At 37.8% G+C, this 26,878-nt stretch overlaps 3 protein-coding genes across 7 annotated transcripts; 2 read left to right on the forward strand and 1 right to left on the reverse strand.

The window, feature by feature from the left end:
- Window positions 1-2,119: 2,119 nt before the first annotated feature.
- LOC103702409 (2-aminoethanethiol dioxygenase, putative (DUF1637)) lies at window positions 2,120-12,675 on the forward strand. Of its 2 annotated transcripts, none has more exons than XM_017841610.5 (6): window positions 2,120-2,426; window positions 7,621-7,781; window positions 9,572-9,734; window positions 10,985-11,185; window positions 12,032-12,150; window positions 12,253-12,675. In XM_017841610.5, exons 1-6 carry the CDS (start codon window positions 2,312-2,314, stop codon window positions 12,289-12,291), a joined length of 798 nt encoding a protein of 265 aa, XP_017697099.3. In that variant the 5' UTR covers window positions 2,120-2,311; the 3' UTR covers window positions 12,292-12,675. The 2 variants fall into 2 exon arrangements, with proteins under 2 accessions (XP_017697099.3, XP_038983860.1); XM_039127932.3 differs by having other exon boundaries at window positions 12,272-12,675.
- Window positions 12,676-13,742: 1,067 nt separating this feature from the next.
- Window positions 13,743-20,280, forward strand: LOC103702410 (uncharacterized). Of its 3 annotated transcripts, none has more exons than XM_088707629.2 (6): window positions 13,743-14,002; window positions 14,130-15,246; window positions 15,832-15,977; window positions 16,582-16,858; window positions 18,390-18,662; window positions 19,607-20,280. In XM_088707629.2, the coding sequence occupies exons 2-6, from the start codon at window positions 14,938-14,940 to the stop codon at window positions 20,084-20,086; spliced, it is 1,485 nt and encodes a 494-aa protein (XP_088563755.2). In that variant the 5' UTR covers window positions 13,743-14,002; window positions 14,130-14,937; the 3' UTR covers window positions 20,087-20,280. The 3 variants fall into 3 exon arrangements, with proteins under 3 accessions (XP_088563755.2, XP_026658529.4, XP_038983859.3); XM_026802728.4 differs by having other exon boundaries at window positions 13,756-14,002; window positions 14,806-15,246; XM_039127931.3 differs by having other exon boundaries at window positions 13,864-14,002; window positions 14,788-15,246.
- Window positions 20,281-21,246: 966 nt separating this feature from the next.
- Window positions 21,247-26,483, reverse strand: LOC103702411 (uncharacterized). Of its 2 annotated transcripts, none has more exons than XM_026802730.4 (8): window positions 26,082-26,483; window positions 25,003-25,083; window positions 24,839-24,898; window positions 22,251-22,294; window positions 22,031-22,073; window positions 21,849-21,920; window positions 21,679-21,780; window positions 21,247-21,514 (listed from the first exon to the last, which is right to left on the reverse strand). In XM_026802730.4, the coding sequence occupies exons 1-8, from the start codon at window positions 26,451-26,453 to the stop codon at window positions 21,491-21,493; spliced, it is 798 nt and encodes a 265-aa protein (XP_026658531.3). In that variant the 5' UTR covers window positions 26,454-26,483; the 3' UTR covers window positions 21,247-21,490. The 2 variants fall into 2 exon arrangements, with proteins under 2 accessions (XP_026658531.3, XP_008783068.4); XM_008784846.6 differs by having other exon boundaries at window positions 21,247-21,566.
- Between the last annotated feature and the right edge of the window lie 395 nt (window positions 26,484-26,878).

The raw sequence follows: 26,878 nt of genomic DNA on the forward strand, positions 1-26,878 counted from the left end.
GTGCGAAGTAGCTCTGAGGAGACTTATCCATATTGTTCGATCCATATCTACTGGGGTGACCACCGGTTTATGTTTAATAAACAGCTGACACATGGTATGCCAAACATCCGACATAAGGCATGCTCAATCTCCGACACATGACATGCCAGCCAATCACAATCACCAGCTGCAAAATCCTTCAACAGATTCATCCAAATTTTGTTGAAATGTTGAATGGTTTCTTGATTCGAACAAATTCATTGGTGCCCTGCTCAGGTCTCTTTTTTTTTTTTTCCTTTCTTTTTTTTTCTTTTTTGTGAATTGGCTGCTCACACTATCCTAGCATGAGCATAACCAGCTACATTAGAATCAAGCAAGCAACGCAAAGCAAAAGAAACAGAAAACTGCTGAGTCCAAAGAAACTCTCCAAAGTGTTGTGCAGCGAAAGAGGCAATCCAGTCAGCAATCTGGTCCGCCTCCTGAAACATACCTGACCTGAAGAATCCGGCACTTCCGTAGCATCCGACAAATGTCGCCCAGAAGCAGGTGCTCCACCTTCACCCACCCTTCTTTCCTAAGGTGCGCCATCAGAAAAGCTGAGTTTTCCTCCAGAATGATACAATCAGCCTGCAGAACACATCTCGCATAAGAAAGTTCCTCCCATGCTGCCCTAAACTCCGCCCCAAAAGTATGCCCAGCTTAATTTTCATTGGTAGTTGATGTATAGATGACTGCTTGTTCTCAAAAAGCCTCTCATTAACATCCATCCCGTATAAGTTTCCCATCATTAACGGTAGAAGTTGATCATTTCAAATCCCTTTCAAGATGGGCTTCTTTAGGATTATTTGAACCATCTCTTGTGGTAAAAATAGAAGATAAACTTAGAATAGTCCATTGCCGTGCATAGGAAATCAGATCAGAAACCTTATTCCCCCTAGATATGCATCATATATAGTGGCATCGGCAATGCATCAATAGGCAAAGTTGAAATCCATGGATCCTCCATTATAGAAACCTAGTTACGCAAATGGCCTGCTAGTTTCTCCATTAAAACTAATTTCTTTGGTGAAGAAATTGAAGTCCAAGACCACCATTTGATCTAGAAAGGCAAATTAAGCTCCAATTAGCCACCACGTGTTCCAGTCATCCATAGTCATTTGTTATTTTAAAATTTATTTATTAAACATGCATCTTGATGTATTATAATAAAAATAAGAGTTTTTTTTTTGCATGAATATTCTTCTAAACATCGAATTCTGCATGAATATTCTTTCAAAATTGATATTTGTATCTATACCTTCATAAAATATTTGTTTTGCTATTCTACCTTTTTTTTATCTTCATTTTTGCATATGTTCCTACACCATCTAATGCCGCTAAAAAATTAATAATTTTAAATTAAAATAACTAAAATATTTTTAATATAAGAATGTAGAAAAAGAAATATTTATAAGACGATTATAATGAGAACAAAAAAAAATTCAAATTTTATTTTATTTTTAATTAAAATAAATATAGTTTTTATTAACGGTGTTAGAAAAATTATTATATTAGAAGTATTTGGTCTAAAAATAGTATTTTATAAGGGTAAAAAGTAAATATAATTTTTGTAAAAAGTATTCACGTAAATTTAAATTTTTAGAAGCGTATTTATAAAAAATAAAATAAAATAAAAATAAAAATAAATGGTTATAATTGGGATCGTGCACGGTTTAATTTCAGAGACCCGGCCCGCCGAGACTCGAGAGGGACCTGCCACGCGGCTGAAGGGGGATCCACCCAAAATCTAACCTTCATTTCCATCCCTCCTGGGCCCCGCCCCGATTAGCAACAGCCTGTACGGAACCGGCTGGAACCTGGGTTTCCCATACCAGGGGCGCACGTGTCGCGGCTGTATCTCTCTCGCGAAGGATTCACCTTCCTTCGCGCGAATCCACGGTTGGATTAATCCATCGCACAGATCTCAAATCGATCCGAACTCATCATTCACCTCCTGCACGGCTCGCAAATCGATAAGTCGATGATCCAACGGTTGATTCGCGCGAAAGGAAGGTGAATCCTTCCTTCGTGCAAAAGATGCAACTCTAACGAGGGGCACACTGGTTAAAGTTAAACCGCCGTAGCTGAGCTGTTCTCTCCCAGGTGCCAGATGACAGCTGCCCGCGCGGCTGCGGGACCCGCGTGTACGTGCGGCGCAGGGGCACGGGCCATGAAACCCATCTCCGAACCACTCTTTTACAAGAAAGAAGGAAAACGGCCGGAGGTCCGAGACTCCGAGTGGTGCTCGGTTTAGTAACCAAGAAGCCAAGCAAGAAGAAGAAGAAGAAGAATAATGGCGAAGGGCTCTTCGGTGCAGGTCCTCTACGAGCTCTGCAAGAAAACCTTCTCGCCTTCATCAGGCGCTTCTCCTTCCCCGCAGGCCATTCGGAAGCTCTCCGCTCTTCTCGGTAAATCAATCGGCTTAAATTCTTCGTGCATCCTCTCCCTGTCCCGTTTTCCGACGAAAACTGAAAGTGCTCTGATTTTTGGAACCATCCTTTGAGGGTTTTGTGCGAATCAATTGGTCTGTGTTGACGCACTTGTTCGTGGGCATCGAATTGCTATGTGGAATCGGTCATGCATTTCATCGAATAGTTCATCTTCTAAATCCAGCCCCCCCTCCCGGGGTGTTGTTCTTATTTTTGGTCATTTATCTTTTTCGCGCTTTTATGAAGCTGGTAAATTTACGTGCAAATGCACGTTGAGCCTAAATGAATTTAGGAGAAATATTATAGATTACAATTATGCCGTTAAATTAGCTTAGGATATAAAAATGGAAAGAAATATATAAATAATTTTTTTGATTCTATCAAATACTTTTCGCGAGATGAACGTATATTTACCAAAGTCATATAAGAATGTGTTATTGGTGCTTCTAATAATACAGCATGAGAGTGGAAAAATAAATAGCTAATATGATGATATGCTGGTTCCATATGCTTTTGAAAACAAATCAGAAAAATGATTTTAACAAAAGCAAGACAACACTATTATTTTATTTGGCTTCCAATGCCTTTTACTTGTTGCTCCTATTTTTTCTATTAATATATTCTTAAAGATTTTATGATTCTGATTTTTATATGGCTTCCTATCAATAAGTAGGTGGGGCAGCAAAAATCGTTGCTGACGTTTCGTTCAAAAATCAAAATTGTTCTGAGTTTTGAAGGATGGTGATTAAGCTTAGTTTGGAAGAGAACTGTCATAGATTATATCATGATCATAGCGACAGCAGGAGGGATCAAAATAGGATTGGATTCTTCTGAATCTTTTGTCAGAGATGCATGTGCTTGGAATTGCATATGGCGATAATGGTTGGGATATGTTGGCTAGCATTGGGATTTGGGGTGAACTTTGAGATGAGGTCTATGAAAGAGTACAACAGATTTTGAAGAAATGAAAATGATGAGAAGGCTTTGAACAAAAAGGAGATGCATTTGATCGGATTTGTGCCAAGGGTTATTTCTAAGTAGGAGACGACTGATACTAGGGGTAGATGGATCATCGAGGATGTGAGGTAGTTAAGTAATAATACATTCTGTGTGAGTCCGCCAGTTAATGGATTAATGGATACCTGGGAACAAGGAGGCATGGTCACTGTGGAGAATGAATCTTTGCCAAAGAGAATTCGACTTGAACTCTTGTTAGAAGAGGGCAAGATCCTGCCAGGATAAGATCACGGGAGTGGATGAGAAAGAGATAGTATCTGGTCTAGAGTTTCATTTTTATAGAGTTAGTACAGAAATTAATTGGATTGGTTACATCCTTTTGTGGTTAAGTTTCTATTTTTGGGTAAATTCTAGGATTTTTTAAGGAAACTAGAGATAGACTCTTTTCTGGATTTTATTTCGAAGTCGCAGATTATGCTTTCTAGCAAATGTTCTGAGTTTGATTTGAGATGGATTTGGTGTTCTTTTTGGTGCACGGTGAGATTTAGGGCACTTATATCGTCTAATGAATTTGGTTATTGGTGGTTCGGATGCTCTCAATTAAATGTTAGGGTTGTTGCTTCTTGACTTAAATGTGTTGACTTAAGGAAAAAGTAATCACAATTTTAATTATGTTGATTTAATTGTGATAAATTTATCAAAATTGCATTAGTAATTTTCTAGAGACATTCATGTTACAAAATAGCTCTAAAAATAAAACATTCATAATATCATTGTTACATTACATTAGGTAGGCCCACTGAGTCTCTGCATATCTTTGACTGCAACGAGTAATATTTTTTTTCTAAACAAAAAGATATGGTGAATTTGAAAAAAATTAAATAAAACATGTATTTAAATTAAAAAAAATATAAAGATAGAAAACTAATAAGAATTGATTGAAAGTAAGATATATTAATTATGATAAATATTATTGATATACATGTTAAGTTTTACTTGAAATTTATCCTTTGGATTTAACTTCTATTTAACATATAAGCCATTTAAGTTACATGTGGATTATATATTTTTGAGGGTGTCTTGAAGAAACTTACTAATACAATATTTGTCCATTAATTTAACTTTCATAGCCTATAATGTATCTCTTTTGTTCAGTTAGTTTTTTCTTTCGTACAAAGCTACAATGGATCTGGGGAGATATGGAGTTCACATCAAGTGATCAAGATGCAATTCTTATTATGCTAGATGATTAAGATTTGCAAACCAACCTTATTGGTGGGAGATGACCTGCATGAAGCCATCTCAAGAAGACTTGAACAAGAATCGTTTACCCAAAGCTTAAGAATAGCCTTTTTTCCCTATATGTTTTATATCTACTAGTCTTTATTATAAACACTGATTTGGCTTAAGCCTTTTCCCTTTTTTATATATTTTGAGAGGCTAACCTTTGCTTTTATGAAATAAAAAAAAGTCCTTTTCTAACTGACATTTTGTTAAAATTTTAATTAAAATTCTTCACATGAGATCAAAGGTCCTTCTTAGTCAATTTGGTGAGGAAGGTTTCACCCCATATGGCACTTGTCTCGGTATCCTTGCCATTGTCTTGCAATAAGAGAGGCATAAGATGGTATGCTTACAATTGTTGCCATTAGAGGTCCAAGATGGATTCACTGCTAGATAATTTTTAGGTTAAGGTATATAGCCACAGCGGCTAAGAAGAGTAACTAGGCAATTGAATGGAAAAAGGATTGAGTAGAAGAGTATATAAAAGATGGTAGGTGGCTCCTAGAATGCAAGATGAGAAAAGGTTAAGGGTTTAGTTTAGATAGTTAGGACCAATATTCTAAACCTCAAACTCAGTATGCTAGATTTTTTTAAAGATTCGAGTGAATTCATAACTAAGATGAGAACATGAAATAAAAAAGCATACCATAATAATGCATGAGAATTGAAGTACTGAATAAAATTATGCTCACAGACTGATCAATCTACAGCTAAGTTATAAGATGTAAAGGTAATCCTTGTCATCAAGTAGTAAATAAAAATTTTCATAACTAATGTTAACAATGGTCCTTTAATCACCCAATAGCTAGAGTTTTGATGTTTAAAAATATAAAAAGAACAAACATACAAAGAGGAGAAGACAAGAGTGTCTTTTTTTGTGGTAAAGTTTGTTGTTGTCTGAAGAGGAGAAGATGTAATGCATGAAGAGGAGAAAAACAATGTTGGATTGGTGCCCCCTAGAGGAGGAGAAGAAGAGGAGAAAACACATTACATCAGATCCAATTGCATGAGATATTTGGCATGATCTTATTCTTTTTTGAAAATATTAGGAGCCATGGTTTGCCTGGCAATTGAAAGGATATGAGTTTCTTACCCTGTTTGTATGGCCTGCTAAATTATCCATGGACAAATCCTGCAAAGCCCCTAAAGGAGGACAAGAACAAAGTTCAGTATGGACTAACGTGATTGCGAACTCCATCCGAGCAAGCAATCCCCCCCAAAAATATAAGAACAGTGGATTCTCTGTAAAAGCTGATTTCCAGTATTTTTTTTCCATGGGGGAGTTGGGGGGGGGGGGGGGAGGGTGGCTCTACGATCTAAAGATAAATTGCTTTCCTTCCATCTTTAGCTTGTTCCCGTCCATAACCATACAAGGAATATTCCACAAATACATTATGTTTGCATCCAACCAACCCCTTGAATTATGATTTTTTTTGTATTAGGTCACCTGCTCTGTTGGGTTTCTTGTCCAATATTTTCTGAGAAAAACCAAGGATTTCTTTGTGATAATTAGATCCTAATGGAAATGTTCCAGAAGCTAGGAATATTTTAGTTTATCTCTGTTCTAACTTATTGATTTCTATGCACTGATTAGGATTAATTTAACAATATTAATATGTTGAGAATTCATATTAAATTGGGAAACTGTAATTGGGAGAATTTTTTTTGTGGCTTGAATGGCCAAGATTAACTCAGCAAAAAATCAAAGGTATTTGGTAAAACATATGCTACAAGTTGGCTATCTATATCTCTGGAATCCTTTGGGAAATTGTTTTATCTTCGCTTATTGATGGGCAGTGGCGATTTTGTCTTTAGATTCTATGATTCTTGTATGAACCTCTAGCGGACAGGATTTGTTTTATTAGTTTCAAGGGTCCAGATTGTCTCTGGATAGAAATTATTGGCACTTATATATATATATATAAAATATGGATTTAAGTGGATTCTTTTTTGGGATTTGTTTCTTTGGTAAATTGAGTTTTCACAAGTTGACTGAAAATTCTGCTTGGTTGGAGCAAGGGTTGATAGAAATCGATTCCCTTGAACCTTTTATCACTAGCCTAGTGGAACAATTTATCTAATAAGTGACTTACCTGCCTCCTTCTCCTTCCTTACCTGTTAGCATCCAAATCTATTCCTTGTGATTAGCTGCCTAGCTGGAATGTCGAATGTCATTCAGCAGTTAGTGCTTCATAGTGTATGAGTTTGTCTTTTGGAACGTTGATGGGACATAAATACACGTTAGGCACACGTGTCGGACACTATAACAGGACATGTATGTCCATCAAATTATAGATACGTATATTCTTTTGTATTCTTCTTGAGAAACATCTAGGTCAATCAGACAGCTTGGAAGTTCATTTTCTGTTTGTTAGTTAACTCGAGTACATCTGTTGACATCTTTGATATTAAATTGATGTCCAGTTTTATATGGTTAAGATAATTGTATGCCGATCTTGGTATTATTGTTGCAATAGAACTTAGCTGTTAACTTTGACATAACATAGGATCATGTTCAAGAATAAATGATCCCTGTGTACGATTTCAAAGGCATCCGCCTTTTCTTTCCTATCAGTTGCATATATTATGTGATACAGGAACTTTCTTGCTTGGTCCATGCTATTTTGTGGAGATCAGCTTTCTATTGAAGTTCTTTTTTTTAGCAATATGGTGGTCATTTGCCACCATTTGGTGATTGAACTGAGCACCTCTCCCATGAAGAGTTGGCTGCCAACCAGCTGAGCTAAGACCTGCTGGTGTTCCCTTTGAAGCTCTAGATTGGTCATAAATACAAAATTTGAGGATTGATACCTTGTACATTGTAAATCTGATGCATCTTACCTTTAAGAAAATTATATTGCAAGCTCCATATTTGTAAGCCATTGTTCAGCTTTCATTTAGTATATGTGATGAGATAGTTTATGTTGTTCAGATACTATTAGTCCGGCAGAAGTTGGTCTTAAAGATGATAACCTGGAGGATGATAGGGGACATGGTTTTTTTGGGTTAAATTCGTTCAAGAATTCAGCCAGGACTGCTCAATGGGCTCAACCGATAACATACTTGCATATATATGAATGTGATAGTTTTTCGGTAAGTTCATTCAACTGCTTTGGTAGTTATTCTACTTGAATCTTATTCTTCTATATATTTTAGTTGCGTCCATTTTAATTTTATATCTTAAGAACAATGAGCAAGTCAAGGTGCTGAAATAAGCACATGCATGAAAAACAATCATCGATAATAAGATCCCCATCATTAGGTTGAAATTTTGACATTAAGATCATACTTGGAATAGTAGTGCAGGAGCTGGTTGCAAGGATTCGGATATTGGTAGTTTGGTACCGATGGTGGTACCAGTTTTCTATTGGACCAGTACAGTGCCAATCCGACCCCTATCAATTCACTATATGTGGTTGTGTGCCAGTACTATTCAGGGTGCATTTTTTTTTAAATAAGAGAAATAAGATGGGCGGTTAAGTGGTTGTGAATATGAGCCATTGTGTCATTGATCCAATGGCTCAGAACTTTATTTTTGGGGGATGAGGAGCTTTCGACACTGGTTTCTTAACCCTAGCTGCTTCCTATATTCCATGTATTCTCTCTCCCACTTGGTTCCTTCTCTCCACCATGCCTCCTTGTCTCTTCTTGCCTCCCAGGCTTCTCCCACAGGTGAACCTTCTAGGCTCTTTCTGGTGACCCGCCTCAGCTCCTCTCTCCAGCAACCCTCCTCAGTTCCTCTCGCCAGGAACCCTTCTCAACTCCCACTGCCTTTCCACAACCCTCCTCCTCCTCCTCCTTTGGGCCTCCTCCAGCACACCCCACTGCTTCCTCCTCTGGTGCCGCTGCCACATCCTTCTCTGATGCCCCGCTCTTGTTTCATTGTATTTCAGCATCTCAGCCTTGGGAGTAGAGAGCATTAGAGAGAGGTCCCCTTCTCACCCTTTTGATTAATTTAAGGCCAAATTGACCCGATTGGGCTCGGTACTGGCTGAACTAGCCCTGGTGCGAGCCTATACCGGCTGGTACCAATCAGTATGTGTGTTATGCATCGATCTGGGTCAGTTTTGATGTCCTTCATTGCAACTCTGTGTGGTTTTCTCGCAGAACAGTAGGGCACCAAGAATATTGTTCCGGCGGTGTTAAAATCCTTGATTGGTTGAATAACCACAAAAAAATGGTCAGATCAGCAACATGTGTTCTTCTATCGGATCAACTATTCACATGGGGCATAAGAAATCTCAACCAGATTGACTTGTAAGCTTGAAATCAGAGTAGAGTTCTCATTGGCAATTTAAATATTGAAAGTTTTACATCATAGATGATTAATGTTATTTATCATTAACTTGGATGACAACATTTTGCTAATAAAATGACATGTCGATAATCATTGGTTAATGCAAATGACAGACATCTTGGTGATTGAAGTAAAGGTCTTCGTAAAGCAATACTCATAAACATGAGTGAAGCTATGAGTTGTCACAGACACTTGCCATGGGTGCCGTATGTCACAGTGCTATGGAGTTTTTGAGACTTCAAACTCAAAAACATGGGCATTTTCTTGTACAATTCAAAAAACTTACTATGGATATAGGCCATCATTTAAAGAAACCCGGATGCCACTGTATCCTTAAAGCATTTGACCCTGATTTTCAAGACATTACCTGCGAAGTCACCGGCTTTATGTTGTTATGCTGGTATTAAAGGTTAAGTTACATATTTGGGTTTTAAACAGCTTAGGAAATGGGTTTGTTAAATTACTGTATTGCATGGCACTTTGTAAGTATAACTGCTTATTCTGAATCAGAGCATTTCTTAACTGTCTTCTGTATTTTTATCCCACTAATACGATACGGCACTTAAGTTGACTTGTATTTCTGCAGATTGGCATATTTTGCTTGCCTACTTCATCTGTTATTCCACTACATGACCACCCTGGGATGACCGTTTTGAGTAAGATGCTTTATGGCTCTATGCATGTGAAAGCATATGACTGGATAGAACCTGCCTGTATGATGAGAAGTCAAGAGCCTGACTCCTTTCCTGGTCTGCTTCTTAGCTTCATGGTTCTGCATGATTCTTATGATAGTGCTATAATATTCAAGTACACGCTTAAATTCTATTAATGTTTCTTGGCAGTAAGCAATAATTTTACAAATTCTGATAGCATTAGAAGGAATAAGTATATATTTCTGTTAGATGCTTCAAAGGGCGAGGAAAGGTGGTTTCTTGTTTTTGTTTATTTAGTTTTTCATTTATTTATATTGAACCAACTTTCAAGAGACAGACTACTGGTTTCTTTTGCAATTCGCAAAAATTTACTGCTTGAGTGCCCTATAGTTTTTTTATGCGTGCTTCCTTGTTATCGTTCATAGATACATGTTTGTGTCATTATGCGCATCTGTATGCATCTAATGTACTTCGCTCTGGAAATAAAAATCTTTATGAAAGCTAGCCACTTCCAAGTGTATGGCTATCAGGACTTCTTGTAGCACTTAATGTTATTTTACCTAACCTGATCTGGATCTAATATATCAGCAAAGACATCGATATCATGCTACCAAGCTTACAGTGCTCAGAAATAGTCACTTCTGCTTTAAGTTATAATTGCCTTTGTTAATTTTCTATAATAGGAAGCCTACTTTCTGTTTTTTAGTGTAAGGCTCTTTCCATATTCACTGTTTTTGAGAAGAAACTCTTTCCAAGTTCACTGAAGCAGTTTAAGCTGCAACTACAAACTAGACAAATGACTGTATCCACATAGTTGTCGTCAGTCTTGATAGGGAAACCTTCTCTTGATTCTTCAGATGCCGCAAGCCAATGATCAGACTTAAGCTGAATTACTTGGCTCCACAGGTACAAGGCTGGATCAGGTTAACAAAGCTGATGAATGAAATAATCCTTCCCAAAGCTTACTTGGCTCCATCAAGGTTTTGAACATCAGGCCGACTTTTCGGACCCTAAAGATAGATTCCAAGGTTGGACTATTCTGTTATTCTTAGATGCATCGGGCAGGTTAAAGTGAAGTCAGAATATTAGTTATGCAGGATATTAGATGTCCCAGCCACATTCTTGAACATGCCAATGAACATTCTCTTTTTTCTCTTGGCTTACTATGGATCTGCGTGGCTACAATATTTGCCTTATTTTGGAAGGAAATTATTTTGTCTTCTTGTTTATTTAGGCCGATTTCTGAAAACTGGAGGAGCTGCTAGATCTCTTGCCCTGCCAATTATATGATTTTATATCTGAATTCAATAGATGGTTTATGTATTGGAACTGCTCTTTTTGTGCAGTGAGATTAGCAAAGTTACACAAGGACACTGTCCTGACAGCACCATGTCCAACCACTGTTTTGTACCCAAAAAGTGGAGGCAACTTGCACTGTTTCACTGCTGTTACTTCTTGTGCTGTGCTTGATGTCCTTGCTCCACCATACTCTGAAGAAGCTGGCAGGCTTTGCACCTATTATCATGACTACCCGTACTCCAGTTTCAGTAAGTAAAGTTCGTCTATTTTTCATCAAAATATGCTCTTGTGAATAACTTTATTTTTGAATTCTTGCATATGTATGGAGTCTATACTTTAACTAGTTTTCACGAGCAGAAGTTTCTGTATTGCTTATCATCCTGTAAAACAGAGTCTTACTTTTTACTATCTCTATAGTATATCAAGTGAACTTCCCAAAGGTTACTTGAAGCAATAACTGAAAACCTTGTCCGTTGCCACCAAGGTGGTAGCCTGGTGGTAAGGGGGCTTGGACTCCATCCGAGTTGTCCGGGGTCGAAACGCGCGGGCGTCGATTAAATTAGGGGACCACATGCCCCACGCCCGAGTGGCTCTGTGTGGATATGCTTTCCTTCCATCAGTACTGAGGTAGCGCTGGGGTGACATACTCACACGTGGATGGCTCAGTGGGATTTCCTACGGGTTGGGGAGGGCACACGGAAACTTGCGACCCGCATCGAACATTCTCTGGTGGAAGGGGCCCAGTGGGGGCTGCTACGCGGATGGAGTTCTGCCCCTCCCCTTCCCCTCTTATTTTTCACCAAAAAAAAAAAAAAAACCCTTGTCCGTTCTGTAATATACCTATCATATATATTACATAGCATTATATACTCTTCCATGCTGGTCTTTCCCAGGCTTCTGTTTTCCATTATTAATATAATTATTGAAATTTGAAATGTATTATAGGAAGGACAAATAAATTGATGCATATGAAAGAATTAGTATAAATTGCTAATCAATTCTGAATGTGATAATAAAATTGTGAAAAATATCTAAATAAAACATAAGTTGCTTCAGATGATTGGATACTATGTGACAGACCTTTTTAATGACAGCAACTGAAAACAAACTGGGTGTGAATGAGAGTAATGAGGATTATGCATGGCTTGAGGCTATAGATGCCCCTGATGATCTCTACATGCGCTCAGGTCAATATGCTGGTCCAGCTGTGCAGGTATGGCTCCATTGACTGTTATCTGTTGATAGTTGACTGCATGTATTATTTAATTTTCTGACCATCTCTTCATATGCTGTTGGAATGAGTTCCTAATAACAGGAAGAGTTCTGCTTTCCAGGATCATGTAATGTAGTCTAGCAAAGTGCCTTCTGTATGTACATCAAGTTATTTGGGAAGTGACTCGTCTTGACTGGGGCTAAATCTGGCTGAATCCGTTCGTCACCGATCCATCAAAAGCCCTAATAGGGAAGACAATATTCAAATACAATCGATAGGATTGCACCTATCAAACATATATTTTATCTTTGAGGGCCTTGCACTGAACTGGGGTTTCTATGCATATGGGACATGGGACCCTAATTGTTTTTCCTTGCTGCACTTCAAACATGAAGTTGTTTCGCAAATTGGACTGGTGAATTAGATTACTAGTGCTGATACTGTAGTTGAGTGCTGCGGTATATTTTCTTTAAGAAAACTAGTACTGTGGTTTTATTGTTAAAACATGTTCAGAAATTTCAGTGACCGCTTTTGAGTTCCCACTTGCAGAAACATGATCAAAGAAGATGGTGGCCAAGTTATGGTTCTTTTTCCAATATGGTTATTGCAGATTGTTTTTTGATCCTTAATGAAATAATTACATGGCCATCTGCCCTGCGTTGAGGTGGCTGAAAGTATTTTGGTTTACAGGTGTTATGTTTTTTTTAAATAGCATTAATAGCTTCATTCAACTTACCAAATCTCAGCAGGATTTGTGAGCTTTCAGGGAAGCTTATTTTCTGGATGTTGGAGGGATGCAGATAAAATCCTTCAGAGATCTTCGAAACAATTTGTGAAATTTCCATATTAGTGTAGATTCTTGCCTGGCCAAACTTGTTTTAGCGTCTGCAATTTTTTATCAGTGTGCCGAAAACATAATTGGAAAGCATTTCCAAAATCTTATGATGATCCAAAGACTCGTTCCTCTTAAACGAATAGCAAGGAGTTATGGCTGAAGAGGTAGAATAGTCTTTTACAACTAGCTTAGTTGGTGAAGTTATTGGGGGTTAAAAAAAATTATCGGGGTGGAAATTTTGCTTATGTCTAGGTGAGAGTCCTCCCTTCCTCTCTTTTCTCAAAATACTAATTGCCTGTTAATTCATGATTTGGCATGCGAAATGTTTCAGCACCTTGAAGTGTTACTATGCAATAAGCCATCAAATGCAGCTTATGACGTACATTCTAAGGTTCTAAAGTGGAGTTTTTTTAAGTGGAGTTTCAGCACCTTGAAGTGTTACTATGCAATAATTCCTCTCGTTTGATGGAGCTTTTAAAGTAGAACTTTCAAAGTGGAGTTTTTGAAAATAGAAATTATAAGCATCCCAGATGTTTGGCGAAATCGGACCTGTCGGTGGGTCGGGCTCCGACCTGACATGACCCGAACCGAAGCTTTACGCAATCGGAGCAAAAACAAAAAAACAAAAAACAAAAATACCAAATATATTTCCGCTGTCAGATATTAAAAAATAAAAAAAATTCTTGTTTTTAATTTTTTACAGAAAAAATGACAGTGACGGCGATGCCAAGCTCAGGCAAATTATCTCCGTTTCCTCAGGGAAGGGAATTAGATTTTCACGTTTTCCGCGAAAGCCGGTGTATGCGAGAGGTTACCCCCGTCGCCCTTTTGGAACCATGGAGCTTAAAGCAGGATTCGTGAAACGTGGCCGACGAGTTAAAAGCAAAGGGGAAAAAATAAAACGAGGCTCGGACTGGATCTCTTCCGTTGCCGAGTCACCGATGAACGCAAAATAACTGGCAGGAGATTAAAGTTTGCAAATTTTGGAGAACACGGAAAAGATCAAAGCTTTTAAAGGTAAGATCCTTCCCTTTTTTCATTTTTTTTTTTTTTTGGTCTTCTAATTTTTTGAGGGAGATAATAAAGACTGCCCGAGCCAAGATGTTCGATTTATTTGTTTTTTTGCTATCTTTTCCTTGTGCAGTTTGTATGGGTCTCTCCAATGAAACTTCTTGTCGAATCATAATGAGGTGAAATAACTAGAAAAAGAAAGAAAGAAGAAGATGGGGAAAATGGGTTGGGAGAATCCTATTCTCCAGAGTTACCATTCTTTGAAACAGATGACAATTAGAGAAGTGTTTAGAGAAACCGTTCTAATCAGGGAGCAGAACATCTCTGTTCTTATTTTAATGAGGGATATCTTTTCTGAGTGGAATTTAGTGCAGTTTTGGTTTGTCTTGCATCATGATTTCTTAAGAGGAATAGATTGAAGGTATCTGTGACTGTTTCAAAATAAATAAGCATTTGTGCATCTTGATGCCATTAATGGCTGTTGTAGTGTTGTGGATGAGTTTTCCATTTTGTTCATGCCTTTTGAATTGTCCATTATGAAAAAAAAATGCAATTTGTCACCAAGAGTCTTACTTAACGGGGCTAAAAAGAATTGTATAATTATTTCTTTCTTCTTATTTTGGATAGTCCTGATCGATGACATCTTTGAGTGTATAATCTTGAAACCTTCCTGAAGATCTGTCGGGTTAGGGGCTCAGAAACACAAAGCAAAATATACTTTTTTCATTTTTTTAATTGTTACTGGGAACAACATATCTCCATTGGCTAGTGTTTTTATATTTTCACTTCAGTTCTATTCTTGGTTGCAGGAATTTTTACTGCTTAAAGTTTGGTTCTTTAACTAGAAGGGTGTAGTCAGCAAAGTTCTGTAGCTGTCTGGAAGGAAGATCTTTCTATTCCAGCCAAAAACAACTTAAAAGAAGGAAAAAAAGACTGATATCATGGAAATGGGCAAGAATATCAAGAAAAGGCTCGCGTTTGTACTAATTGATGGGTTAGGTGATGTATCTCTGCCAAGGTTTCAATATCAGACGCCCCTTCAAGTAGCAAATACCCCCAATTTGGATGCAATTGCCTCTGCTGGAGTTAATGGGCTCATGGATCCGGTGGAAGCAGGCCTGGCTTGTGGGAGTGACACGGCACACCTTTCTATACTGGGTTATGATCCGAGAATCTATTATCGAGGTCGTGGGGCATTTGAGTCAATGGGTGCTGGATTGGCTATGTTGCCAGGAGACATTGCTTTCAAGGTGAGACATTTGTTCCTTGCATGCAAGCATCCCTAAGATATATGACGTCCCCATGAAGTTTATGAGAATGAAATATCCGCTATGCTATCGATTCAGATGGCAGATGGCATTCTAGCTAGTTTGATTGTGTAATTTCTGAAGCCATCAAACTGACAAATTGGCCATATTCTGCAGACACATATAACAGACATACATATAAACTTCAATATTCATTTAATGATTCACAAGGATATGGAAGAAAGTCATTGTAATGGATCGCCTAAAAATGAGGAACCAAATGTTAATTTCAGGAGTTGAATGGATGTTTGTCTAACTGCTTTGTTCAGGCAGTAGTGGTTCAATATGGACTAAAAGCTGTGTCCACAGGATTAAACCTGATAGCCCAAAAGAAGAATGTGGAATGACTGCTTTTCTACAATCATAGCTGTAAGGTGGAACATACATAGGAAGGAAGCTGTAAGATGATCATGTAACAATGCTATTTCTGTGCACATATGTATGGGTGTATATTTGAAAATTTGCGTGAATGAATTTTATATCTGTTTATATTCACCTTACAATATAAATCTACATTTTCTTCTTCAGTCAAATTTTGCTACCATGGATGAGAACACTGGAATTGTGACCAGTAGGAGAGCTGATCGGCATTTTGAGGAAGAGGGTCCAATTCTTTGTGCTGCTTTGGATGGAATGAAGCTCCCATCTTTCCCCAAATATGAAGTGAGGGTCAAGTAAGTAGTACATAAAAATAGCTGTTCCATGAAATCACATATTAGCTTTGGTAACTATTCCAAACCTTTTTCTTCAAAATCCTGTCTAAATCATTCTTAGAAAACATTGCAAGATTTCCTGTGTCTCATCTTGAAGAAAGCACCTTCTATAAGAAATTATATGCTCTGATGTTAGTGGTACCCTGAATAATCAGATAATAGCATAGTACAGGAATGTGGTGTCCATTCTTCATTTTTTTTTCCGTAATTGCTACTGCTAGCTGATTGAAGAATGATGGTTTCCCCTAGCAAACTTTTTGAGCTTCCGCTCATGTGATCGATCAAGTTCTTTCAATCCCTTTATTCTCAGAAAATAAGGCAATTTTCATGTAGTCAAATGCTCCAAATTTAATCCAAAAGGATCTGTTAAACTATGTTTAGTTAATTAGTTCAGAAATCAAGCTAATTATTAAGCATTTAACAGATCATGTTCTATTCTGGCTTTGAGTTTTTCAATCTGTTTATGATTGGCCCATGAAAATTAAGTGTTCCTTGGAATTGCAATAGAGAGGTACTTTTTTGTGAGACTAGAAGGCTACTAATAGTAGTGCATAACCGTCTACAGATATGCCACTGAGCACAGATGTGGGGTAGTTGTGAAGGGTCCAAAATTGAGTGGAAATATTTCCGGGACTGACCCATTAAAAGACAATCGGTTACTTCTTAAAGCAGAAGCTCTGGATGATACAGAGGAAGCAAAGAACACAGCAGCAGTGGTCAATGAACTTTCTAAAGAAATGTCACGTATTCTGGTATCTCATCCTTTGAATGCAAAACGAGCAGCAGAAGGGAAAAGTATTGCAAATGTTGTTCTCTTGCGAGGTTGTGGCATTCGAATTGAGGTCAGTTCAGTTAAAATGATCAATATGGCATATTCTCACTTTTTGTTTAGAGTTTTGTGCATAGTAATCTAGGAAGACTAATTTTTTATTTGAATTTAGGGGCTGCATGCACTCTGATATCTTGCACCTATTGCAACCCTATATGCATGTCGAGGCTGTACTATACTCTGTGAACTTCCTATTCTACCATGACACAGATGAATTTGATCCAATAATCATGATGCCAAAGTCGGGTGGTTTACACTGGTTCCATACTGCCCCTGCATTTTTTTTTCCGAGCAATTTGGTTGCAGTCCATATTAAGGATTTAGATACTGGTGCCTACTTGTCCATAACAGATCGTACCAAAGAGGTACTGTATTGTACCAGTGCCATATCAACACATGGTTTCCTTTTTTTCTTTGCTGTCCCAACAAAGGCATACTATGTTTTTAGTATGGTACTGTATTGCACCGTTCCATACTATGTTGATGAGGTGCCGGTATGGGTACTAGTACCAATACTTTAATACTTGGTCCATATTATATAATCCTTTGAAAAATGATATCTACTTTGAAGTATCGAATATTTTGTCCATATCATCCATTTTGAAAGCAGGTTCTCATACTATGTTGTGTCATGCTGAGGGCTAACACATATTGGCATTAAAAGATATACGACTTTTCAAGTATATTTCCTTTGTATTTCAACCTTCACTTTATTTAATGCCTTTATTAGCAGAAGGCTAACATTTTCTGAAAGCAGGTTATCATATATGATTCTTGCTTCCTCATGTACATTACACTTATCTGCTCTTCCTATGGATGGCATCAGAAGAGGCACCGTGGTACATGGTCTCTTTTGTCACATTGTTAAGCAAATGAAGAAGTAACAAAGGGAAAATAGAGAGTAAGAAAGAAGAAACAAAGGAAGGGAGAGGATGTGAAAGAGTAAGAACGAGAACAGGAGAAGCCACGATGCCATTATGGCATTTTATGTTTTTTATTGTTTTAAATTTTTCCACATTTTTAATTCAAAGTAAGCAAAACTGCCAACACTGTCAAATTTGAATGTCCACAGGCTTGACCGAAATTGGAACACAACATTTTCAAACCTTGACACGAACACTATGAGGATATGGCATTTAGGTAGATGGAACTAGGTCTGACCTCCCACCTTGGGAAGCTATCCCTTATTCAAATACTTAAACCTTGTTTGGATTTATGAAAATGATATGAAAAGTAAATGAAGGTTTAAGTCTAGACTTATTAATTTGTCAATGTAGGCGTGACTAAACCGCTAGTCTCATTTGCTTTTCATGACCTTTAGTTTCTCAGCATTCAAGTAGCACTTTACAGTATAATTTCCCTCAAGATGAACCATTCTTTTCGTTTTCAGGTTTTTTTCGAAACTTAGATTTTGAAAATGGGACAACTGTTGAGGATTCAGCTTATTAGAGAATGCACTCAACAGCTAAATGTCTAATTTTGTTATTAGGCAATTTTGTGCCTCAACACATTTGTAAAAGATCCTTTCATTACATGGCTATCAGGTTCCTGCTTTTGAGAAGCAGCATGGATTATCACCATGCATGGTAGCTCCCACCAAGATTATAGCAGGGTTGGGTCTATCATTGGGTATCGATATCCTTGAAGCTCCTGGAGCAACTGGAGATTATCGAACACTACTAACCTCCAAAGCTACAGCTATAGCAAAGGCGCTTTCTGCACCACTAAAGCCATCCCCACCTGTTTTTGTACCTGGGGAGGATGAACATAAACCAGGCCGAGCAGATGGATACGACTTCGGGTTTCTCCACATCAAGGTAAGAACTGCCATACCTTCTTTTTCCTGGTTTGTCCCACCAAGTTGATGCATTAAGATTTCTCTAACACATGTTGCAAACTTTCCCCCATTTTACCTCCTTAAAAAAAAAAAATTATACTCTGCTCTATTGAACTATCACTGTTTATGCCAATGGGGGTCTTCCCCATACAACAATGAACTAATTCTTAAAATGTAGTGGAAAAAAAATTCAACAACAGGCAGCTGGATTTGAGATCTCAAGTATTTTTTTTGGTAAGGATTTTTTAGGATCCCTTTTACTGAAACCTATTCTGCTTGTTTTGATAGCATTTGGTGTTTCTGGTTGTTTTCTATCCTTTATTGTGTGCAGAGGACAATCCAGCTTTGAAGAAAAAAAGATGTTAGGCAAATATTCTGCCAGAAAAATGTGCAAGAAAAGTTTAAGGATGCTTCAGTAAATAGAGTCCTAGGTTTATGTCAAAGGAATGCAGGAAGGGGTGAGATGTTGATGAGATTGTGAAGAAAGATAAAATGCCTTGAGAGAGGATGTAGCCCTTATTTTGTATCAATGCTGAAGAAGCATACCTAAAACCGAGACACAATAAGTAGGAAAAAGACCGGTTATGGTTAGGGACCTAGGGTTGAAGAAGTAATAAGATAGTGGATCTCTCTTTTAAAGGGGACAGAAGTCAGCAATGGGAAACTAAGAAATCTGTATAGGAACCATGCTCTGATTTGTCAGTCATTCTTGTCAGAGGCTCTTGCAGCATTCTCTTGGTTATTTATATGATTTTTTTTGTGTGTGTTATCCCCAATTTTTGGCAGTTTTCGGTACCTCACTTTTGAGACCTGCTGCTTGTTTTAGCCATTATGAATTGTTTTACATTCTTAAAATTTTCAACTCTTAGTATTGGCAGCAATATTGTTGGAAAATATCACAGTTTTCATGTAATGTTGTTGTAGGCAATAGATGATGCTGGTCATGACAAGGCAAGTATATTGAAAGTCCGAGCATTGGAAGCCGCAGACCGGGCCATTGGTCAGCTGACAAGACTTCTCTGGGAGGCAGAAAAATCTGGGAACTTCCAGTATTGCCTCTGTGTCACTGGAGATCATTCCACTCCAGTGGAGTATGGCGATCATAGCTTCGAACCTGTCCCATTTGCCCTCTGCCAGTTGAAGGACTTTGTCAGCATTGTAGAGGAGGCAAATGTGGTGCAAACTCCCCTAGAAACTTTCCCACTTCCTTCGGTCAAGGCTGGTGAAGATTTAAGGGAAGAAATAGTAATGTTGGATAACAGAAGTGGTGAATGTAAAGCCTTTGGTGGTGATTCAGTCTCTGAGTTCAGTGAGGTTGCAGCTGCAAGGGGTTGCCTTGGAAGGTTCCCTGGGAGTGAGATGATGGGCGTGATAAGGAAATTCCTTAAGCTAAAGAATGACTAGTTATGCGACAGATGCAGAGATTTGTAAATCCAGTTGTGTCAAATGCCGGGTTTCAGTTGTCTCGGTGCTGGCCAAAAAATAATGGAGGGAAGATGAGGCTATTTTAACTCAAATGGGCAGATGAATTTTTCATCTTTTGTACATGTTAATCCCTGAATGATGCAATAATCTATGACATGCAGATATTCATATAACTTGTTAGGTGACTGAAACTCAAGTTTGCAGTAAGTCTGCTGTTTCTATTTATTACAAAGTACAAGGTTTCGGATTTCTTTTGTGGCAGTCGCAACAGTGCTTACGGTGTTCCATTAACAGATGGACACCAAAGAAAGTTATCCGAGGTTCTCATCTGATGCAAACTTAATTATGACATGTTCTTGCAAGCAATCATGTATATGAGGTATAAAGGCTGAAAGAAAGTATGATTCTTAATACGCCAAGAAAGTATGATTCTTAATGCACCAACTGGGCCCAACTTGCATGCTTCACTCGCTCATTTAAAAAAAGCAGGCACTTTGTTGCAGCCAGCCGACAAGTTAAAAGTGATGACCACAGGCTCTTTGACTATACAGGTTTCATCACCAATAATTTGTGGACAAAAAGAACCATTGAAGAACTAACTATAAAGAATATTAATTTATCATAAAGAAACGCGCAATCAATATTCTTCTTTTTGAAAACTAGAGCAACTATCTCTTCGCAACCTTCCAGCCTGAAACTTCTTTATACATTATATGATTGGACCTTGTGGACAAAAAGAGCCATAGAAAAACTAACTATAAAAAATACTATCTTATCTTAGAAAAAGGCGCATTGTGGACAAAAGGAACCATCGAAGAACTAATTATAAAAAAATACTAGCTTACCTTAGAGCAAGGCGCAATTGATGGGGCATTTTTTTCAGTCATTTGATGGACTTGAATCAATGACTTAAGGCCTATTCTAGAAGATTTTATAGGGGAGTGTCCCAGCCATCTCACATGCGCACACGTTACAGAAATTTTATGACCATTAGTCCATAGAGGTTTAAACCAACAAAACAACACTGTTAGGAAGGAAATTTGCTTCAGGAAGATCGGTCATAAACCAGATAAAAAGAATGGATGAGAGTTACAGACCAAAATAATAGAACTGAGGGGAAGGGAGAGAACACGACCAAATGAACCTTATGTAAAATCTTCTATAACCAAGCTTTCTTCAACTTATATTCCGCAGCAAAGAGTGTGCAGACATCAATGAGAGAAATGGTGATGTTAGCTTTACAACAAAATGGCACTAGTGGCAATGAAATGTATGACACTGAGACCATCAAGAATTTATGAGATTTGTGCAGACGCTATTGGAGCTTCTTATCAAGGCATCAGATTGCTTTCTCAAGCCATTCTGGAAGTGTCAGCGAAGCCTTCATTCCAAGTTTAGCAACGAATACTGCATGCAAAATGTGCAGCAAGAAAACAAAGAACCCACAATTGAGTAGCAGCTGTTTTGGGACAGACAAAAACAAACACATAATCAATAATCTCTGCATGAGAAGCTCCACAAAATCCATGTGATGAACCAACTACAAAACTCAGATATTTTTAAAATGTTACCAGGCTCCCAAATATAGCATATATGGCATCCATTGATGGAATTGTATTTACACCCATGCCCGTAAGGATATAGGTGAGAGAAGCATGAAGGTTGACTGTGATCTGCAGGCCAGTAGACAATTAGAATAACATATCAAGGTTTTAGCAAAGACGCGTGTTTCAGGGAGTACCAAGTCAAGTATGTTCTCTCTTATCAAAAATGAGGATAGTAAAACATATCCAAGAGCTCCTGTTGCACGAACCTGCACATTAAGGTTCTCTTCAGAAATATATGCATATGTCTATATGATGCCTAATTGAAAAATCAAAGTCAAAAAGGTTTAATAAAATGAAACAGCGAGATGGGCATTACTATTGTGCACAGGACTATTGAAAGACCCCAATTTACCCGCAGCCTGAGAACACAATGAAATGGTAACATAATTCATTCATCTTCTAGATTATAGCTAAGCACATTCAAAACTCTGATCTGGGTTGCAAATGATGAACTGACAGAGAGCTGTATATGTCTGCCTATTTCATAAAATTGTAAATAATATAGGGAGAAGAGATAAAAACATCATATTTCATACCTCCATAGAGAACCCATGGCCAGACCAACTACTCCATGCATAAGCTGCAGATAAAGAAGAAGGCATGAGAAGGAAACGCACCGATAACTTCTGGTCTTATACTTTTATGTAGTTTCAAAAGAAATCTAGTTGGACAGTCAGGTAAAATATAGTACAGCTGCTTTTTGCAAGCATAAAATAATTTTTGTATAAAATCAAGTGATCTTAAGTTGCAGGATGTTCAAATGTGGCAGTTGAAACAGTAAGTTTGTTTCATGTGGCGTGCATGGTTCATGATTGCAAATGCTACTTAAAACAACCTCTAAAGTGTGCTTATTTGGTGTATGTTTATTTGTGGTGTAGATTGTCCATCACCAGTACCAAACAAATCTTAACAAATAATGTATCAAGTCAGGTTCAGCATATGATCTGCTTCATCCAGTAATCATGCCATATTGTTGATGATCTTAAAAATAGAAACAAGTTTTGATTCATGTTCAGCGTTATTACAGCTTTAAATACAGAAGTTGGTGTTCAGGGGTCATCTCAACTGCAAACCCAAGACTGGTTCAAAAAATGGTAAACAATCATCACTTCATTTTAATTTTTAAGTGGATCCAACTAAGTGACACTTCAGGCATCGTTAATTGGAGTTATCCAGGAAAATGTAATATTGCATGAATTATTCGAAACTTGTGTAAGAGTACGCATATATTTCTAAAACATGCCAGAAACACAGAAAAGAAAGGTTCTCTGTGGTTAAAGGATGCTAATAACAGAAAAGAAAATATAGTCCTGTTCATTAGATGTCAGATTGAACTGAGCAATCATCCAAAAGTTGTTAATTACCGTCAAATTTAATGGAATATGCAGAGATATACCAGAGTCGAGGCAGGGAACATTAGTTTGATGACCCAATTACAGGAAACTCACAACCTTAAAAAACTGCTATAACTTAAAAAGCAGAAGATTTAATCAACATAAGATTGTAAACAAAGTAGAGTGTCGATTAAAAACTTGGGATCCAGAAATTGGCAAGAAAAGGGGAGAAAAAGAGTCACAGGTTTGGGGTTAAGGATGAGAATTCACATGGGCTGGAAATTATTCCCGAAAAGAAAAATAGAGGAAATAAGGCTTATTGTTCAAGTCTGTATCTAGAACATTTGATATATCAGCCTGGAAATTTAAGTAAGGAATGTTAAATTTTTGCAACAAAATCATAATATGATCCATCAGTCCATGATTGCATCATAGTGCATAAGAAAATTCCACTTGCATTTTTTTTCTCTTAAGACTGAAGTACAATACTGCAGGTTTGTTTATGTTTAACAATTAACAGAAGCTGATTATCCTTAACTATAACCTTAACCAGCAAGCCATATCCATTTTGTTGTCTAACATATTAAATGCTACACAAATCAAACACAAACTGGACAGAGTCATTGTGGCAATCTGTCCTTTTCTCTTTCTTCTATAATATTTTCATTCTTTCAAAAATAATACCAACTCAAGTGCATAAATATTAGCTTGCGAAAGAGAGCATCTCATTCAGTAGCTCTACGATATCTTCCCAGTGCAAATAACATCTTAAGAGAACAATCCAGCAGAATGATGTTTACATTAAGGCCCTGTTTGGGAAGGCCCTGCCAGATCCGGTGGGATTGGTGGGGAAGCAAGCATGGCCGGGGAAGAGAGAGAGCGGGAGCGGGAGAGGGAGAAGGCACGGGGTCATGGCACCTGATCCCTGCCAGCTTTTTTTTTAAGAGATTTTTTATTATTCCCGTCAAGATTGGTCCGATGACTGCCTCGATCTCCTCTCTCTTCTCCCACTGCCTCCCACTCCCCCCTCCTGAGCTCTATTCCCTGCTGATCTCCCTGGATCTGCAGGATGTTAAGCCCTAAGAAGCTGCAAGTTTATTCCTTTGGATATCTTAAGAAATCTAAACCAAATTATAGTGGAAATATTTTAATTACTCTCATCTAGGTTCCTAGAATAAGGAAGACATGCATAAATTGAATTAAATAGGGACAAGAAGTAGTGTATGAAGTAACCAAGACTTCTTGAACCACGGAAGGTAAAAGCTAATTTTCTTTTGAAAACAAATAATGCAAAGTTAAAAGGAACATACAAAAAACTGCCTTTGACAAATAAGTCCACGGTAGATATAACTTAAAAAATAGCAAGTTGCCAAAAAGTGTGCGCCTTGATGCAACGGAAAAGTTGCTCCATTGTGATCCAGATATCATGAGTTCGAATCATGGAAACAATCTCTTCACACGCAGAGGTAAGGCTGTGTACATCTGACCCTCAAACATATATAGGTTGGTTATACACACAGATGCAGCTCAATTACTTCCAAGGTTCCATGAAAATGCAACAAAGAACCTTCTGGAACCAAGTTCTTGAAGATCTTGCAAAATTCCATAATTATGCTGAAACCACCGCTATAGCAATGCTGAAAGCACCAGTTTTCTTAAATGAATATAACAGACACAGACAAGACAGAAGCTCATGTATAGCAAGGTAATACAAACACGTTCTTGGAGGTAAAATATTAATCAAGACAAAGATCAAGATTTCAATACTACATAGTTTTAGAACTGGTCACCAGATATGTAGATGCCTTCACTGGACCAGCCAAGGTGAGCAATAGCATAGAAGTAGCCACCTAGAATAAAAAAAAGAATAACAAGAAAACATTCAACAACATCAATAGTTCTCCCAATCAAAAAATGCACCAAACTTCAAGTAGTTATCTAGGTACAGACGAACCATGGTTTTTCTACCAGCTGCCACACCCCATCTGATTGAAGAGATCACAATTGGCAATGAGAAGAAACAACCAAAGTAATTCTGTAGTCATCAAAATCCATCAGACAAAGTTACAAATTTCGCCATAACAACTGTTAAAATGTCATCTACATGCATATATGAAGTCATGCATGTATGTTTCTATATATCTATCTAGATAGATAGATAAGCCTCAATAATCTTGTTCAAGGTATTCAGTACAAGCCAAAACATAAGAACATAGTGCCCGATTAGTAAAAGCTTCGGAAAGGCTCCTAGAGGAATGATCATATCTTACAAATAACATTTGAAAAGGAACAGAAGAGAAGTGGCAAAATGAAGTTAAAATGTAGCTAGGTCATTAGGCAATATCATGAAAATCACCTTCATTGACCAAACAATATGAAATGGGTTTGGTAATAAACAGAGTAAATAGTATATTTTATAATGGTTGCTTTGCTAAGACATAGTATAACATTGTATAAGGAAGCCTAAATAGTGAGCTTTGCTAAGACATAGGCCATAATGGTTGCTGTCCAATTTTCCACAGCAGGCTTTCATATGTCAGCATATATTTTTCGGAGTGGACCATCATCAACTGAAGCATGTACATAATTTAATGATTCTTCTTCCTGGCCATTTGGAAAAAGCTCGCGTTGATAGCCTCTTAAACAGCAACAGATATATAGAGAAAAAGAAAAGACTCTTATCCTACTGATTATGCAACAAAATCAACAAAGGTTGCAACTTTCGCACCAAAATTAAGAAAAAAGACACAAGAAGATCTCACTACAAGAAAATCATATTACGGAGACTCTGAGAACGTGGAGAGAGAGAGAGCTGACATCGATGGCAAGGAAATTCCTCAAGAAATAGGCCAGGGGCCTTCTTAGTGGTACAGGGAAAGAAAGAAAACCATTGTTATCCCACTTATATGCCACGGAATCAACAAAGATCGCAACTTTTGCACCAAAAGTATAAGAAAACCACAAGAAGATCAGGAGTCGACACAATCTCTATTGCCGAGACAGCGAGGAGGGTAGGAGCAAGAGATAGCTGACCTCGATGGCAAGGGAGTTGCTCAAGAAATAGGCCAGGCCGGAGATGGACGCGAACATGGCGCACTCCACTAGCCTCAGAGTTTGCCTAAAGATTTCCCCCTCGGCACCCAAATCCTCGTATTCCATCGAAATCCCACCGCCATCTTCCTCCTCCTCTTTCTGGGCATGCTTCTCGGCTCCGCTGATGGAAACCCTAGGTTGGAATTCAGGGAAAGAGATTGGGAACGGGGAGAGGGCGGAATAAGGCAAGGAGGCATTGCGCCCGAAGAGGTTCTTGGGGGATTCGGGGAGGGAGAGAGGGTTGCGACGAGGGTAGAATTGGCGCAGAGAAGCGGAAGGAAGGTAGAGGAGTCGAAGATTTAAAAGTGTCATCTTGGAGAACAAAAGGAGGGAGGAACGCGGTCCCTTCTCTCACTCCATATGTTGAGGAGAAAAATATATATGGATCCCTGGCATAATTTTATTTTTTTTAAGTTTTTTTTTTCATAACCTTCTCAATATTCAAATATATATATATATATATATATATATATATATATATATATATATATATATATATAGGGGATTGATAACCTACTCTTGGTAGGTTATCAATCTACCCATTTTTCATTGGACAAAAAATACCCTTATTTTTTGTAACTTTTAAGGGTGCTTTATGTCTTTTTACAATCTCACATTAACTCACCCTCTCAACCCCCAATTAATGCTCTCTCCCTCTCTCTCTCTCTCGTGTGTGTATGCATGTATGTACATACATAAGTATGCATGTATGTATATGTATGTATGTATGTCTATGT

The sequence above is a fragment of the Phoenix dactylifera genome, chromosome 11 (genome assembly GCF_051530095.1).
Source record: "Phoenix dactylifera cultivar Ajwa chromosome 11, Ajwa_hap1_PhDact_Kaust_v1.1, whole genome shotgun sequence".
NCBI lineage: Eukaryota > Viridiplantae > Streptophyta > Magnoliopsida > Arecales > Arecaceae > Phoenix > Phoenix dactylifera.